The sequence below is a fragment of the Euprymna scolopes genome, chromosome 2 (assembly GCF_053919585.1).
Source record: "Euprymna scolopes isolate OS-2025 chromosome 2, ASM5391958v1, whole genome shotgun sequence".
Taxonomy (NCBI): Eukaryota; Metazoa; Mollusca; class Cephalopoda; order Sepiida; family Sepiolidae; genus Euprymna; species Euprymna scolopes.
Window position 1 is genome coordinate 151521718 of NC_136483.1, and position 19766 is coordinate 151541483.

Sequence of the window (19766 nt, forward strand, 5' to 3'; positions counted from 1 at the left end):
AAAGTAAAATAATTTTTAAAAATATCCCAAAGTAACCACTTTCTGCTTACTATATCTCACTTCTCTTCACTATGGTTTAAATACCTTTATTATTCATGTTATTCTTTTTGGGGCAATTCCAAATCATTTTTATTTCCATTCTTTATAGTTTCATCTCTTTATGATCAGAGAGAAAAACAATGAGAGAAATACAAAGATCGTTTCAAAAGTAACGCATCCTATTTTTTAATTAAAAAAAAAAAAAAAAAAAAAAAAAAAAAAGTTCAAGAGTTATGAAGATGGGAGAGATACCATTAAAACCAGCAACCTTTTGTGTTCCAGAATTTATTGTTCTACATAGTCACCACCATTCTCAATGCACTATGGTGCATTGGTCTCCAGAGCGCACTTTGTCACTCACATCTGTCGCCATTCTGATCCAGACAATTGCACTTAAAGGAACAGCAAGAATACTAAAAAGAGCTCTCGGTTGGTTTCAATGAAAAGCGGGGCAATGTTGGCAGCTGGTTTGGCTGCCCCATACCCAGCATTACAATCTTCAAAGGAAGAAAAATAAAAAATCAAAAAAAAAAAAAATCTAAAAAAATCAAAGAACCCATCTTCTGACTGCGCTGACATCACATTACGTTCAAAAAACGACATTGAATGTTATTTGGTCAAATTTTTGGCATAAAGAAATTCAATGACGCATCTTGCACATCCATGACAGGAGGTTGCTTTCTTAGAGTCTTACACCATCAATATCTGCAAGAGAGATTAAACTTTCAGGTTATAAAAACATCATGATAAAATTTGCAATCTCCTCCGATCCATTCAGGTGGAATAAAAAAAATAAGCATTACTTTTGGACTTTTGGAACACCCTTCACACAGCGACAGCAGAAGAGAGAGCAAAGGGTGTGTGCATGTGTGTGAGACCATAGATTGAAAATGTTTGTAAATTATTGGCGGCAGAATCAATGATCACTTCGTCACATGCAATATTATAGTGGTCTAACTTCATGAATCTGATTTTTCGTGTGTGTGTGGACATTATTTATTTATTATTAATTATTTTTATATATATATAATTTATATATTAGTGAAATAGTCACTGGACTGCCTCTACATTTTTATTGGAGAAGTTGGATTTTCCATTGGAGAGCCATGACTTTAACAGCTTCCCTCTCTTTAGATCTCTGAAACGGCTGCATGGTAAACAGGTGATGATTCCTGTTTTCTATGCTACACTTTAAGTTAAAATGTCTTGGTTATTTCTTAGTTATATAGTCGAATCCACTTTTGTAATGGTAAATTTTCCAGCAGTGAATCAGCTTATGCAAGTGCTAAGTCCGCGAACTTAGTATCCATCTCTTGGGATTTAAACTGCATATTTTTAAAATAAAATACTCAAAGCTTCTTTACATATATATTTCTCTTAACAATATTAGCGTTCAAATGAAATCAGAAATGTGTCCCTTACAGCTTTTTGAATGCAGGCGACAATTACAGCGGTGAAGTACTGTCAACAAATGGATGAAATGCATCAGAAACTTCGACAACAACACCCAGTATTAGTCATCAGAAAAAGCCCAATTCTCCTCCATGAAAATGTCCGACCGCACACTGACCCTGTAAAAGTTTAATGAATTGGGCTACGAAATGCTGCATCATCTTTCCAGAACTCTTACTTAACGACTATCATTTTTTCAAGCATTTTGCAAGGTTTTTACGTTACTGGCATAAATACATTTGTCTTGCGTTTGCAAAAGTGTTGATTCTGATGCTGCTTATTTCGATCAATAAATTTTTGTTTGAGCAGAGATATGTTCATCTGAACTTAAAAATTAAAAACCGCAAGAATTTTCTTGTCAACCTGATTATATATAAGAGAAATGGATTTGATTCTTTCTCAAGAATTATTACTACCTTTCGAATCACCTTTAAAAGAATCTTCCTGCAAGCTGCAACTTTATACCCAGTTTGTTTTTATTATTTTTTTACATTTCCAACATTTTTTCACTGGTTTTTAAAGGACATGTACATTTTTGCAATTTATGACTATAATAAATTGCAGTTTCGTAACCAGCAAATTCTAGCATTGCTACAAATATAATTTGCTGATTTCTTTCTGTCATCTGATGAGAAGAATAGCATTCTTTGAAACTCCGCGGAATAAGGACTTTGTAAATTGTTTTTTGGAGTATTCAGTCGAACAATAAATTCTGAAGGTAAATTTCAACTTACAGTTTTTATTTCTTTCCTCTTATAATAAGTTCTACTCTCTGAATGAGTTTTTTTTTTATTTGGTTGGGATTAAAATATATATATATATATATATTATATATATAAATACTGGTATTTATATTAGATTAAAGTTTACCATTGCTTATATCAGGTAAACCCTGCATCTCCTTTGATTTCATTAAATATATATATATATATATATATATATATATATATATATATATATATATATATACTAGCATGGGTGCCCAGAGTTGCCCGGGTATTTGGAGGTGTATGCTGGGCAAAAAAAAAAGAAAAAAGTCAATCTTTTTAACTTTTGTTAGAGAATGGAAAGAGAGGGAAGTGTGTAAATTATATTGTAGACACGTTGACCGGAAGTGAGGGTCAGCTGATCGGATTCCGTGTGAGTCACGTGATCAGGTTAGCTGAATCATGGAGATTGGTGATTGGTTTTAGACATAGAAGGTGACGGACGGCTTAACAGTCGTTCTCTCTCCTTCACTGCAGGTGGGGGGCACTGACGTATACCACGCAAGTCAGAGATTCACTTCCATCCTTCTGCGGTCGACATTTGGAAGGTGAATAAAATCTATAAAACCAATTCATTGTTTGGAGTGAATAAATCTTCATCCCAAAACAGGTACCAGTTTACCTCCAAGACACAAGATGAATTCAGGTGGACCAACATCGACGACGCACGAAGGTATGTCCAAAAATACATGTACCACACACACAACGGCATATCATTTAATAGACTGACCACTAGATGATCACACGACGTTCCTCCTTATTAGATAACAGCACAACACTTTGACCCCTATTATGACCTCTTAACATTTATTGTTTTCGGCTCAAATCAAGTTATTAAGTTAGATCCATGTCCAAGGAACCTATATCTAAAACTTCAAGTGTTTAGACCCAAAATTGTCAGAGGAGTTTGGTAGAGTTGTCAAAGGTCAAATCGTTGAACTTTGACTCCTTAACAGCCAAATTTCTGGCTGAAAGCCGATCACAAAGATTTTCCCAAATCTCAGTACCCTGTATATCAAATTTCGAGTCTGTAGACTACAAATTGACAGAGTTAATGCGTAGGGAAATGTACACACACACACAAATAATACTATTGTAAACTATCGGAATAATTGAATACAAGTTGCTACCTTAGCAATACGGTAGGATGGGCTGTATTCATACTTTTTCAACAATATTAGTGCGCAAATGAAAGCATAGAAATGTACACTAAGATAAAAAAACGAATGAAGAAATCCATCGGATCTTGTACATAATAGAAAAAAATATATACATAAACCCCATTTCTTTTTCTCCATTATTGCAAAACAAAAACAAAATACCTAGAATATGTTTGTGAATATTTCAAATGTTTTCTGAAAAAGTTTTCTTTTTTTTTTTTTATTATTATTATTATTATTCCACTGCTATTTTGATGTCATCAGGCAGATTGTGTGTGTGTGTGTATACATTAAACAACTGCCTTTCTCAAACACCACTCCTAAAATCCCACAAAAGAAACTTTAGCTTCATATTTCTTTAAATATAAACTTTATTCTACTATTAACAACAGACATTTTTTTTTAAAGAATTTATGAGACGATTTGGTTAAGTTTGTTTTATTACATAAAATCTTCAACAATGAAACATCTTTTGTAAATGTATTCATTATGTTTCTTTGGGTAATTTTTGCAGGAAATTAACTTACAAAGAAATTTTTCAATGAACAACTTGAAACCAGAAGTTTTTGGGGTTTTTTTTTCACATAGTTTTAAAAGTTGAAAAACGTCCAAGATTTAATTATATATTTATTTCAAGGCTATGAGGGTTTTTAAAGCATAAAAATGTTATTTTTTTGTATTTAATTTTTTTTTTTTTTTTTTTTATTTATTTATTTTTTTTTTTTTTATTTCAGGCGGTCCCGCTCTTGGTCACAAAAACCATCGAAATGAAAATGAAAGACGTCTTTCATTTTCATTTCGATGGTTTTTGTGACTAAGAGCAGGACCGCTTGAAATATAAAGAAATAAAATATTAAATACAAAAAAATAACATCGTTTTCATGCTTCAAAAAACCTCATAACATTGAAATCACTATTCTAAAAGCATACGTGGACTTTTAACATATTATATATATATATATATATTATATATATATAAATGATGGGACGATTCCAATATTTTTCCTCGATTTCGATACAATTACCAATTCTGTAGTAAATTACCGATTTTGATTCTTAAGAATCTCTAAATATTTAACTATAAAATGTTTATTTTATTCCGATCAACGTGAAAACACGTCTTAAATTTGCATATATTTTCTCTAACGTAAAAACACACATATGAAGAGGTGTTCTATAGAGTTTAGTTTTACTGTTTAGTTTAAATCAATAATTGATAGGATAGCGTGTGCGTTATTCATTTTGTGTGTCACGCTTACATCCGAGTGACTGTCGTTTAATTGTTATGAACTTCCATATCTTGTAATAAATAATTTTACCAAGAATTCTTCAGAAGTTTTGGTTAAAGCTAATGGTACTCAAGTCATTTTTTGTATAAACTAAGGATTCTTCATGTGTTTTCGTTCTTAAGCTGTCATGGCCAACCTCCCACTTCCTCCAAGGACAATCACTCTCTTGTCAGTCCAAGAGTAGAAACTCTTCTTTTTATTTTTTTCTTAAGTTGATCCTAACAATTTTAAATTCATTCAACAGCTGATCGAAAAACAAACATTTTTGGTTAACTAGTAGATAAGCGTACAATTGTTTCAGCCCATACTGATATTTCTATATATAGTTCTTTGTAGATGTTCTTTTCTTTCCAGTACGAGCAGCTCATATATATCTCCACAGACAGGTGTTTTCTCGTCTATGGGTTATCAGTGTGGCTATACATAGCAAAACTCAAAATTTAGACCCCAGTGATTGGCATCCAATGCTCTATAAGCTAAGATGATGAAACTTTAAAGTGAAATAAATTTCAATGAGAATATTCATTTGTTTTGCAATTTTTAATGATACTGATTACTGACAGCACTCGATTCTTTTCAAAAACGGTATTGTTTCTACAAACCATTTCTTTCTCATACAGATATGGGTTTAGATTGTGACAAAAAGGAAAATGTACAGCTCATGTCTATTGAGAAAGTGCCCTTAAAAAACGAGAGAGAGAGAGAGAGAGAGAGAGAGAGAGAGAGAGAGAGAGAGAGAGAGAGAGGAATTTGTGACAAATAATCCGGATTGTTATTAGTATAGATAGTCTGGAATTTTAAACAAATAAACCAAAAATAGAATAAGAAAAAAGAAAAATTAAGAAAAAAATTATTTGCATTAAAGTAATAATTTATATCTCTTGTCTTAATACATTTTACTTCTTTTTGACAAGTCGTGAGATTATAAAATTATACATATGTGGTAGACCACTTGTAAAAATAGCTGTACCACCACTAATTTAATATACAAAACAAGCATGCTAAAATTTTATTCATATATGCACGTGTATGTAAAGCTCTTTGTAAATAAACAAATGAAGCACTTTGGGAGTGGCGGTCAATACTTGTTAAATCATTGTTAAATATCATTGTCATAGACGCCCATACCAGCAGCCAGTAAACTTGATTCGATCCCAGGCTTGGGATAGGTGCTGGTCTAGCCACATTGAAGGGATGTGATACAGCAAAATAGTCTGTGGATGACTGTGTGTGTGTGTGTGTGTGTGTGTGTGTGTGTATATGCGCGCATATATATAATACTATCAATACAGTGGAAAGGAAATGTTTACCTAATATAATCAGAGGAAAACATCAATTTAATATCGATATTTATATATTAATAAATTAATCCCAACAATATAAAACAGTTCAATACAGACACAACAGAAAGTAGAGTTTATTATAGAGGAAAATAAAAGAATTTAAAACTAAATTAAAATTTACAATTAAATTTATTATTCGACAGAATACTCCAAAAACATTTTTCAAAGTCCTTATTCCGCAGAGTTTTAAAGAATGCCACTCTTGCTATTCTTCTCATTAGAGGACAGAAAGAAATCAGCAAATTATATTTGTAGCAATGCTAGAATTTGCTGGTTGATGCATTCGATGAAACAACAATTTATGATATTTAGTCATAATTTGTAAGAAAAATAGTTAATTATATATATATATATATATATATATATATATATGCAGAAAACAATCGGAAAAAGCAAACAAACTGGGAATAACATTTTAGCGTGGGTAATGACTCCATCATTAGTATGTGAATATATGCACAGCCATATATATTATATAAAAGCGAAAATGTGTGTTAGTGTGTGCGCTTTTTTGTATGTCCGGCAAGGGAGCTAGAGGGGGGGAGTACCAGGTCTCAGAACTTTTTATATACTCCCTAGATTATGATATCTACAATTTGCAAATGGACGTCGTGCCTACCTTTTATTTGTGCAACTTATTTTATAAAATTCCCGCTACTCTGTCTTCTCGCATGTTTGTTCATGTTTTTCGTATAAATTGAAGAACACACGATTATCAGGGACATTCAGAAAGCAATAAGCTTTGATCAATGTGGAGAAAACTCGCCATATCAGACAATTGCTATTCATTTGGACACTCCCTTTTTTATGGGGATCTGGTTTTCCACAACATCTTGGGGGGAAAAGCTTAACTGGCTTGCAGCCAAAGTTAAGTGCAAGATGTTTGACATCCTGTGTCAACTCATTCACTTAACTTTTTAATCATTTAATTTCAACCATTCTCACTTCCTCTGCTCTCTTAGCGTCACGGTAACATATCACCTTTTCTTTCACTTTCTTTTCTGCTTTCCGGGTTCAAGCTTACTTGCCGTCTAACACTTTTCCTATACACACACAGACAAACACCCGGGCAACGCCGGGGCTAGTCTAATATATAAATTTCACCTGTCTGTTTAAATGTATGTATGTATGGTCAGGTCATGTCATATGCTACTGGTACCATGTAACCCAGTACTACCTGCCTCATGGTCGAGTCACCGGCAACTAAACTGGTTCCCCCACCAGACTTGTTTGGTGAGGAGGGTGGCTAGTCTCCCTGAAAGATTAAAAACAAGACCTTCCAAACGGCGAATGAACCCTTTTTTGGGGTCAACGGCCAACTAGCACCATGTATATTTGTGTGTGTGTATATATATATATATATATATATATATGTGTGTGTGTGTGTGTTGCGATGGAGAGGGCTCCCGTAAGCTGTGGTGAAGGCAACCTTTCTAGGAGAAGCAAATCTCTGATTTAAAAAACCATGAAGTGGGAGATCAGTACCTGCATTAAGTTGGTCTGCAGTTTAACTTGTTGCTGGCTATCTTGCTCTTGCTTGTTGCTGGATCTCAACATTTTGAACCGAGAGAGAGACTTAGCTGTTGTACAAAGCTAAAACTCTGTAACATCATCTTTGTATAGATACTCCCTCAGGCATTTGGGCTCTTGGACATTAAGTGTCTGAGGGAGTGGCATTCATCTGACAAGACGTTGCAATCATCATCATGTATGTATATATGTCTGCTAGTCTAATATATAAGAGGCAAAACGCGTCGGTTAGATTCCGCTAGAAGTTTTTGCATACTTCTCAGATTGATTCGCAAACGGACATTGTCTCTATTTTTTTTTTTTATCAAGTTAAAGAAAATTACCAGTGCCGTTGTCTCAGTGTTTGTCTTTCGTATAAATAAAGCAAAACTATTGGAACACAACTGCCTGGCCATCAGACCGGGTAGTATCTGTTCTGTAATTTGTCCTTGGTCAATGTAGGGGAAACCCTTCATACTGAGGCAATTACTATTTATTCGGATACTGCCAGAGTGCCCCCCCCTTTTTGGGGAAGCTGGTTATCCCCCCACTTTAGAAACGACCTTGTGTCTAATTTGCTTTCATGTGAGGTCTAAAAGCAATGCCATTTCTGCAATGGCTATGTTAAACTTGAACACTTTAGACTTCCAGCCGCATCATGAAGTAGCAGTAAGATATCAGATTTTCTTTCACGCCTTCACATCACAGGTTCGAGCTTGCCTGCCTACTACCACTTTTTTTTTTTTTTTTGCTCAACACACACCTCCAAACACTCAGGCAACACCGGGCACCCAGGCTACTTGATATTGATATATATATATATATATATATATATATATATATATATATATATATATATATATGGCTATGCATATACGTCTGTGTATGTGTGCTGGAAAAATAACCACTGTTCTGTCTGCCTGCTTCCCTCCGGACTACAACTTGAATGTCTTCAAGTCCAATGTTAACAAATTCCTAATGAACCGCCCCCTTAAGTAAACACTTCAGCAAATCTCCTCACTAACTTAACGTACTTGCAATAACCCTTATCCCTGAGTGGCTTCCGGGCCTTGATAAGTGGTGATCACTGTGTAAAAAAAAAAAAGAAAAAAAAAAACATATAATCAAGTTTATGTGTTATTAATGTTTATTTGCTGTATTAATTTGTTGTTCAACCAGAAAACAATGTAAAAATCTTATTAATTAATTATAGAAATAAAAATGTCAATCCAAAAGAGGAGAATTCTTAAGATTAAATTTTTCATGCAAAAAAGAAAAATTAAAAAAAAAAAAAATAATAATGGCTCGACACTATAGTAATAATAATACAAGAAACAAACGCAAAAATGGGGTGGGGTTCAAAATGAAACCCGGCTGATATTGACCACACAAATTTGTTATCGAAATTAGATAAGTTGGTTAATGCATCAACTTAAAAAAGGATTAAGATTATAAGTAATCCTCATCTGTTAAGTCAATAATCCATTTAGATCAAACAAAATTTCTGCTTAAAGAAAACATTTTTTTTTTTAACTAAAATAAAAAAAATATTGTGGAGAGAATACAAATGCAGAAATTGTGAAGTAAATTTGAAATTGTTAGGATCAACCTAAGAAAAGGTAAAAAGTAGAGTTGCTTCTCTTGGACTGACAAAAAGTAAATTTTAGTTTTAAAGTTTTTTATAAGCAAAAGGTTTAAATGTAAAGTTTTTCTAGCAAGGATTCTGGCTCAAAAGATACATTTTTTACTCAAATTAAGCAAGCTTCAAATATCATATTCGGTTTAATATCTGTTTTATGTATATTAGGCTAGTGTAAAAGTAATGTCGTTTTTTTTTTTTATTTGAAGTTGAACATCAAAAAACGACATTATTTTTACACCAACCTAATATTTATAAATTATCATCCAACTAATCTATCTCTGGATATGTCTTTATTTATCCCTGTTTCCATTCTTACCAATTTCTTCTATGTTTTCCATGCCCTTCCCTTGTAAACTAAACTTGCTACCTCCACTGTTCTATATGTACTAACCCAAGAACTGTTTTTTTTTTATGTGGCCATACTATCAAAGTTTCCTGTTCTGTATACTTTAAATAGTAAAAATATATATTTAAAGTACACTTCTTATTGTCTACCGATAGAATTTGATGAGGATATCCCATAATTCATGCGACTCCATAGATCTATACTTAGAGACATGCATGGTTGACTTTCCATACCAGTGTCTGTAAATTAGTTTGGAGAAACTGATGAGGAACGTCACATATAGTGCTGTCTTTCTAGACCAAGGACCACCAAACTTTTTCATCTTAAAAGGATTAGCGTTGGGTTAGAAATATTTTCATTTTATTTTATTTTTTAATATATATATATATATTCATAAAAAAAATCTGACTAAAACGCAGTGAAATCATTAAGTTTTTAATTTTTATTTGTTCGCACATTTTTAAAACTTATACAGAAAAAGAAATTAAATTTTAGTTGCAAGGTAAACAACTTGTATCTAATTCTTCAATGAAAATTTTGTAATACCCTCCTTTGCTAACTTTTATTTTCAGGTAATTAATTTAAAAAAGGGGGTTTTCATTGATTAATGATTAGAATGTACTTAAGTCATCTTATTATTTTTAAAAATGTTATTTATTTACACATTTCTAAACTTAAGAGACTGAATAGAGGCATCGATATACAAAAAGAAGGCTGTAGCAATTTAGTATACTGGGGTATTGAAGTGATGTGACGTACGAAGAAAACAGACATAAGAACAAATCAATGTGTTCTCGTAAATACTACAAAACCATAACGGAACACCCTATAAATGGAAGAATATAGAGAGAAGACTGGCATACTCGCAAGCTTCAAAACAGTGTCCCCTTTCATAAGGGCTATAAATGCCCCCGAAAGGATCTGCTTGAATGTCTGCAGTGAATGCCTTAAGGCCTGTGTGCATAGAAGACAAGCAGTCCTAATAAACTGAGGGAACCGAACAGCAAACAAAGAATTTATAAAAAGAAAATTCTTAAAGAGTACTCTAAATGCAGTCAAACTAATGCATAAAATGAATTAGCATAATTGATTGCAGATATATAGACATATTAGTTGGTAAAATAAATAATAAAAATATAATAAATAAATTTAATCAACATATATCTTCAAAATCAATCACGGATATGGACTTCTTGTTTAATATAACAGTGATGGTAAATGTCTTTGATGATTTCGATAATAAAATCTTTTTTTTTTTTCCCAAAGAAAAACAAAAAGAATGCCATGACAAAAAAAAAAGAAAAAAAAGAAAAATAAAGAAAGAATAGAAGATTAATTAAAAGTAAACATCAAGTTTATTGTAAATTCCAGTTTCATCGTATTATGTCGTTCATTTCATTTAATTGCTTGAATGAAAGAATAACTTATCTTTATTTATTTATGCTGTCATCAATGATAAGACCAATGTTTATGTTTAATAAAAGTTCTACTCAATCAGTTTTTAAATTTTTTGTTGAGGATACTTATTTCAGCCTGAGACGTAAGTATAGTGGACGTGTTCAACAATTTGTAGAGACTGTTACATCGGCTCCGACATCGAAATAATACAAACAAAATACAAAGGTACAATCTGTACAAAGAATAAATTTATTTAATGAACAAGATAAAACAATATGAGAACGTCTTTTGTGTGGATGTACACGTCCAAGCATGCTTTTTAACTTGTAATGTTTGTTGTTCGTTCATTGTGTATGTATGTGTATATATTATTCACACAAGTTCGTTAATGTGTACATTGTGTCGCATTACCTTTGAAACGAAAGAATGCCTGTCGAGGCGCATGCAATGTACATCTGTCTACATTGACGATTCAGACGAAAAAAGACAGAAATAGGTAGAGAACAGAAGTGGATAGAGAATGCGAAGCAGGAATTAGAGACGCCACCTGTAGGATAGATCTAAAGTTGAGACAAGGGCAAATAACCGGTGCGTACTGAGTAATGTCTGTGCATAAAGTAACTATTTGCATATTAGTCTGAAAGGCATCTGTCTATATAAGTACATCAAAGTGTTCTTTACTTGAAATGCAATTTTCAATTGTGGCTATTAGTATAGAAGTACCTTTTTCTGTTTATTTCAGGTGTAAAAATGATCGCATAAAAAGAAAAGAAAAAAGAAAAAGAAACAAAAAAAGAATCAAAAAAAGAAAAAGAAACAAAAAAAGAATCAAAAAAAGAAAAAGAAACGAAAAAAAAGAAACAAAAAAAAGAAACGAAAAAAAAAAAAACGAAAAAAAAACGGAACGAAAAAAAAAAAAAAAAAAAAAAACGAAAAAAAAAGAAACGAAAAAAAAAAGAAACGAAAAAAAAGAAACGAAAAAAAAAGAAACGAAAAAAAAAGAAACGAAAAAAAAAAGAAACGAAAAAAAAAAGAAACGAAAAAAAAAAAAGAAACGAAAAAAAAAGAGAAACGAAAAAAAAAAAGAAACGAAAAAAAAAAGAAACGGAAAAAAAAGAAACGGAAAAAAAAGAAACGGAAAAAAAAGAAACGGAAAAAAAAGAAACGGAAAAAAAAGAAACGGAAAAAAAAGAAACGGAAAAAAAAGAAACGAAAAAAAAGAAACGAAAAAAAAGAAACGAAAAAAAAGAAACGAAAAAGAAACGAAAAAGAAACGAAAAAGAAACGAAAAAGAAACGAAAAAGAAAGAAACGAAAAAGAAACGAAAAAGAAACGAAAAAGAAAGAAACGAAAAAGAAACGAAAAAGAAAAGAAACGAAAAAGAAAAGAAAGAAACGAAAAAGAAAAGGAAAAAGAAAAGAAAGAAACGAAAAAGAAAAAGAAAAGAAAGAAACGAAAAAGAAAAGGAAAAAGAAAAGTAAAAAAAAAAAAAGAAAACAGAAAAAGAAAAGAAAGAAAATTACCTTTTCTGAATAGATGGAGAGTGGTGTCATGGGGTTGATGATAACCATGGTGGGTCCAGCATAGCTGTGTACTAGATTACTACCATATCGTTGGCGAAGGATGTGAAGAATACTGGACTCGTTGAGATATCGAAGAGTTGTGAGATCTTCAGTTTTGTCAAATTGAGGAGGATTAGCCTGAAAAAAAAATAAATAAAAAAAATAAAAAATAAAATGAGAAAATTTATGAAACAGATGGAAAAGTGGATTATGTCAGGTAAAAGAATAAAACTGATCTTTGAATTTTCGAAAGAGAGTATCAATTTTCGGCTCTGATATTTTTTTAAACATGAGGAAAGGGAGATGCATGTTAAAAAAAAAGTATTACGTTTCTAAATTTTGAATTGATGATTTGTATTATTCTATATATATACTCTTCTCATCTTGAGTGCTATTCACACAACGGTTCAGCCAATGTACCTTCCGATCTTCAAGTGTATCTTGTTGACTTTGGAATTCTTCTAAACATTATCAATATCTACTTACCTATAGAAGGTGTAGCAGATCTAAAATGGGAAACCAATCATGTGGGGCAATGTGACCTTATGGCTTCAAACTTAAAGAGAGTAGAAAATGAACCTTAGTTTTACTTTCCACAGACTCGTAATTCTTGTTTCCCTTATTTTGTCGTTTAGTCCTCACATTCCATCAGTGATGTTTCTGACAAAGGGGGAAGAACTACTGTTTGTCGAATCAGAATCTATTCATCTAACATTTATCATTGGCTAGTTTTTAACTTTAAAATAATATATTTTTTTAATTTTCCTAGCAGCTTACACCAAGTGGCTTTGTGCCTTGTCTGAAGCAATTACCATTAAACAAAGAAGTTATTAAAATATTTGTTTCATGTGGATTAATGCAGGTATCAAGTGACTACCGGAATCCAGGAACGGTCAAAGTCAGGAACGTTACCAGAAAGAGGAGAAAAGGCGGTACATTTTGTCCTTTGGTTTTCACATTTCATGAGCGATGTTTCTGACAAAGGGGGAATAATTACTGCTTTCCGAGTCGGAATCTATCCATCTAACATATATTGGCGTGTTGTTTATGATATTGAAGGTGTATTTTTTTTATTACAGCTTTTTTTTAAATTTTTTTTTTACAAAGAAGTCACCACTTATCAAGGCCCAGATGCTACTCGAGAATAAGGGTTAAAGATTGTACAGTAGTCAATGGGACAATATAGTAATCATTAGTAGTGTAAATTTGGTATATTAGATTACTTAAGAAGAACGGTTCATCAAGAACTTGTTTACATTGAACTTGAAGACAACCATATTGTAGTCAGCAGGAGAGCAGTAAAACGGAAGAGAGTTCCACAGGTGTGCAGTTCTTAGAAAGAAACTTTGTTCATGGAATCTACGTTTAGATTTAGGCAGAGATAAAGATTGGAGGAAATTATTGATAGTGTTTTTCAGCTAGACGAGTGTTTCTCGTGAATGTTTGGCGAGGGGGGACCATAGATTGGAGCTCAGACGAGCACCTGCCATGAAAATAATGATAAAGCAGAGGCAGGCTCGGAAGTCTCTTCTGTGAGAAAGAGGTTGCAGGGAAGAGAAAAGGGCATCTCCTATTAGGCTAGAAAGTTTGCCTGGATCAAGTTAAAAACAAGTCACTAAAATAATTATTTCATTTGAGTTATTCCAATACGGACCAACCTACATTTAATTAATCACATAACGAAAACCATTTATGATACGAATGGTGTTTAACCAAAATGTAACAATATGCTATAAAACTGAAAATTTAATTGGACTAAGAAGACATTTGTTTACATTGGACTTGAAAACGACCATGTTGTAGTTAACTGGAAGCAGCCCGGCAATCATATAAGAAACCTTGTCGGAGTTTGTTTTTTTTAAACCAGAGCACGATGCTTATTGTTAACAAAGCATTTAACACAAGTTGCTCTATTTGTTTTACTGATTTAACAAAAATATAAAAACAAAAACAAAAAAAACAAAAAAAACTCATAGCAAGATGAAAATTGCAGATTCATATGTTTCCAAAATTACATAAATCACCTCCATAGGTCGGATTTGATTTCATAGTCCATGACAGTTTCAAAAACATTGTGAATTTGTGTGCATGGACAATAATTTAAAAACTAACTTCTTAGCTTTAAGTAGATGACTCAAGCATTTTTGTAAGAGGATATGTTAGATAAGCTAGTATATCGTGTATATATATATATATATATATATAAAAATATAAGTGCTGGGTATTAATCACACAAGTCTCATAATCTGAATGCTGTGGGTCGCTTTTTTCGCCGATATTTTCGAATGTCATCCTCTCCTTTCAATTGTCTAGCCTTAATTTAAACCTACATCACTTCCGGTTCGGTTTAGCAGTGGTCATAGCAGCAAAGACGTCAGTTCCGTCCCACTCCCCGTTCTTTTTCTCCTTTGCAGTACGGGTTCGAGCCTGTCTTCCTACTACCATTTTTTTTTTTTTTTTTTTTTTGCTCAACACACACCTTCAAACCCCCGGGCAATGCCGGGCTGAAATGCTAGTATATATATATTGCAATGTTTACGACTTCCACATTCAAATACTCTAGATTGTCTAATGTTTTTCCCAAATTTGGTGTTCAATTGTTCTTAATTCCTATGGCAATTGTTTGGTAGCCCGGAGGTAAAGGCTAAGCAAATGGAGCAAAAGGCGGCCTCGTGGTTGTGATCGAACCTCATGACTGCCATGAATTGTCACTCCTACACTGATGACTGCATAAACATGAAACACTAATTTCAGTAGAATAGTTATTATATATATATATATATATATATATTTAAAAGAGTGTAGCCATCAACAATTGTGTTTTTTTTTAAAGGTTTTCATCATATTTTTATTTTAAAATATTTTTATAACGCGTTTCGAGCTTAGGGTGTGCTCTCTTCAGATGTTTTCATAAAAAGTTTTTCTTTAAAATGGGAGTTTGAAAAGTTATTTTTACCTCCGCTGATACTAAATGTGTTTTTTGTTTTTTTTTAAATATACATTTTTTTCTCTCGTTGGAACTACCCAACCATCACTTTAAATATATATATATATATATATATATATATAGTGATGCTGAATCCCTGGGAAATTTTACACCCTCCCCTCCTCCGATAAATTTGTTATGGTTCCAGAAAAAAAGAAAAGGTGACAATTAAAAAAAAATCTAATGAAGAAAACAGTTCTTAAAATTATGTTATCTCCTACATAAATCAAATAAGAATATTAATATGAATAGCTCCTGTCGACGTGGAAGAGATTATTGGACCAGGAATCAAGAATTGTACATTTTAAAGAACGGTTGACCCAAAGAATTTGCTTTTAATGCCTTATTATAGAGAATCCTTTCTCACAGTCAACTGTATGTAAAACGAGGAAATATATTTTCCTGATCTTTGTCGCAAAATGAAATTGTTCATTTACAAAGAAAATGGTGGACAGGTTGATCCACTATCCTCATAGTTGGCTTACCTAACTAGTGTCAATTTTTGGTCTACAGACTCAAAAGTTGATATATAGGGTATTTTGGCCTGTGGAATTAATTCAGTTTGGTTTTTAGCATGTAAAACTGCTAAGGGGTCAAAATTGGGGAAAAAAAAAAAAAAAAAAAAAAAATTGGAACTTGGCTTAAGTCGACTAAACATGTTATTTCTACCCGTGTACAAATATATATCTTGAACAACGTTATTTTCTTAATTTTTGTATGCGTATCAACTTAGATCAGATGGTAATGTATAAGGCTGAATAGGTACATGTTTTGGTTTCGATTCTAGTTGATGGCAGCCATGTTTTTTTTAATAAAGATTTGACATCACTACTACTGGGTATAATTTAATAATCAATAGAAAATTGGCGATAACAATAAATGCGAAATCTGCATAAATTAAAATATATTTAAATGTATTTTACGATCAGGTAATGCCAAGCAGCCCACTTACACAGGCAGCAAAAAGAAAGTCCGCACTTGTATTTTTTTCAAAAACTGCAAATTTAAGCTAAATTTAATGTAACTGTTCAAACAAACTATACCTCATTTGATTTGCCTTTTATTCTTCTATAATTTGTCCTGCTCATATTTGACTTTTAATTGAAATATTCTATGTGCAAGTGAATCAAAAAAAATAACTTCAAATTAAGGAAGCAAAAAGAAAGTCTGCACAATGGAAAATTGTTATTTAAATATAACTTTAGGACATTAATGCAACACAAATACAATAGAAACACAATGAACTAGTTTATATTTAGTAGCATAGCCCTTCTCCAATTTGACAGCCTGCAATCTTTTGGGAATTCATTGAATTAGACTGCAGTAATACTCTGGGGAAACGGCATCCCACTTGTTTAATTTTTGTCCAAAGTTCTTCCAAATTTGAAATTTTATCATTGTGTAGCTGTTGCCTGATGTAATGCCATACGTTTTCGATAGGATTGAGGTCTGGAGATTGTGCAGGCCAATCCAAACACAGAATATCATGCTCTTCCAGGAACCTCTTGACATTGTCAGCTGTTTGAATGGCAGCATTATCCTGCATGAAGATGGAATTATCATCCAAATTCCGACCAAAGTAGGGTAGAAAATGCTCAGTCAACATATTAATGTACTTGGTCAAATTAATTCGACTTTGCAAGCGAACTATAGGCCCTGGACCATTGGTACTAATAATGCCCCACACCAAAACTGAACCTCCACCACCTTGCAGCGTTGAAACTGAGCACCTAGGATGAAATTCTTTGTCTTTCCTCTGACGGACGTACTGCCTATCATCACTGCCTAGCCTATTGAATTTGCTTTCGTCGCTAAAAAGCACTTTTGACTAAAATGAAAAGTCATGATCTTCATTGCATCTGACGAAGTCCAGACGGCGCTTTCTGTTCTTTACAGAAATCATTGGCTTGTGTCTTGCAACATATCTTCACAAATAGAAGTACGACCAGATTTAGGGGCATCTTGAACACTGCCAGGGTTTTAGTGCTTTTACACAATCTTTTGTATCGTTTTCTCATCACATTTCAATCTGCGTCTGATTTATCAATTGGATAAACCAGAAAGGTGGAGATTAATTAGCTCCTGACGATCACTAAAAGAAAATCGTAGCATATGGACTAAATGTTACGTTGTATAACCTGGAACAACAACAAATATGATTAGAGATGCTCTGTTGCCTGTTGGTGGATATTTTAAACTGATTCAGGGGCGATAATTTAAGCTGATTTTAAATGAATTCGTTGCTGCGAACTTTCTTTTTGCCTCCTCGATTTGAAGTTATTTTTTTAAATTGACGTGAACACTAGATATTTCAATTAAAAGTCAAATATGAACAGGAAAAATTATAGAGGAATAAAAAGCGAATCAAATGGGGTATAGGTTGTTTAAACAGTTACATTAAACTTAGCTTAAATTTGCCGTTTTTGAAAAAATTACAAGTGCAGACTTTCTTTTTGCCGGCACTGTATATATTAGTTTGAGAAGAAAGTTTTTGTGGAATTTTTAATTTTGATTTCAAATAAGTTTTCGTTATAATACCTTTACTTTATATATCATTTTAAAGAGCGTTTCTTTTTTTTTTTTTTTTTTTTTTTGCTCTCTGATCATTTAAATTACAATCATTTTCAAACAATTGTCTTTTTTTCAGAACGTTGAATACAAGATGGAAACAAAAAAACAAATACGTACAATTTTCTTATTTCAATTCAAGCTAGGCCGAAAAGCTGCTAAAAGTCTAACGTAAACAAGTTCTTGATTAGCCGTTACACTTGTTAACAAATTTACCGAATTTGCATTTACTAACGATTTCTATTGTATGCTCTTTAACCCTTATCCTCGAGTGGCCTCTTGGCCTTGATAATTGGTGATGCCTATGTAAAAAAATAAAAAACAAAAAAACCACAGCTTGTGATATCAACAAAGCGATTGGCCCAAGAACCACTACTGAACGCACAGCACAGTGGTGGTTATAAGAAATTTTGTAGAGGCAACGCGTCTTGAAGATGATGAACGTAGAGATAGGCCACAGATGTTGACAATGATCAATTAAGAGCCTTAGTCAAAGCCAATCAACGCACAACTGTTTAAGAACTTTCTTCTGAATTAGATGTAACGTATATGATTTCTAATCACTTGAGAGATTGAAAAGACAAAAAACTTGAGTACCTCACAAATTGAATGACAACCAAAAGAAACACCAAAGTGTCACCTCTTCTTTTTCATTAGTCAACAGAAAAGGCCCAATTTTCCTTCACGACAATGCCTAACCACAATACTAAACCGATATTGCAAAAGTTGAACGAATTGGCCTAAGAAACTGACCCATCTGCCATACTCTCCAGAGCTCTTACCTATTGACAACCACTTTTTCAAGCATCTCAACAATTTGATGCATGAGAAATGCTTCAAAACCCCCAGCAATATCAAAAATGCCTCCAGCAACTTCAGCACCACAAGGACGCAAAATTTTTATGTTACTGGCATAAATACTTGTTGATTTTGATGGTGCTTATTTCGATCAATAAATTTTTGCTTGAGCTGAGATATGTTCATCTGAATTTAAAAGATAAAAACCGTAGAACTCTCTTATCAACCTTTACATATATCTATATATCGATAAAAGTGAAAATGTGTGTGTGTGTGTACATTTCCCTATTAAATAACTGTCAATTTTCAGTCTACAGACTTGAGATTTGACATAAGGGGTATTGAGATTTGGGAAAATCTTTTTAATCAGTTTTCAGCAAGAAATGTGGCTGTTAACGAGTCAAAATTTAACAATTAGACCTTTAAGAACTCTACCAAACTCCTCCGCCAATTTTGGGTCTAAACACTTGAAACTTTAGATATAGGTTACTTAGACGTGGATCTAACTTTATAATTGGATTTGAGTCCAAAACAGCAAATGTTAAGGGGGTCATAATTGGGGTCAAAGCTTAAAGAAAATTGACCTCTGCGGTCTCTACCAAATTACTTGGCTAATTTTTAGTCTAAACATTTGAAATTTTACATAAAGTGTATTCAAACATAGGATAAGCTTTTTAATGATTTCTTTTGCTGAAAATTTGGCTTCTAAGGGGTCAAAGTTCAAAATATTTTACCTTTGTGGTCTAGCAAAATATTAAGCCAATTTTGGGTATAAACATTGGAAATTTTACATAAAGGGTATTCAGACATGCAACAAGCTTTTTAATCAGCTTTTGAGCGAACATTTGGCTGGCAAGAGGTCAAATTTGAAAGAGTTGACCTTTGCAGACTCTACCAAACTCCTCCA

General features: G+C 32.7%; 1 protein-coding gene across 6 annotated transcripts in view; it reads right to left on the minus strand.

The window, feature by feature from the left end:
- LOC145297667 (unconventional myosin-XVIIIa-like) overlaps nt 1-19766 on the minus strand; it is a 794600-nt gene that overhangs the window by 368728 nt on the left and 406106 nt on the right. For all 6 annotated transcript variants that reach the window (XM_080143864.1, XM_080143857.1, XM_080143848.1 and 3 more), the window contains one exon: nt 12469-12645. In XM_080143864.1, coding sequence (XP_079999990.1) covers nt 12469-12645 — 177 coding nt within the window. The remainder of the gene's footprint in view (nt 1-12468; nt 12646-19766) is intronic.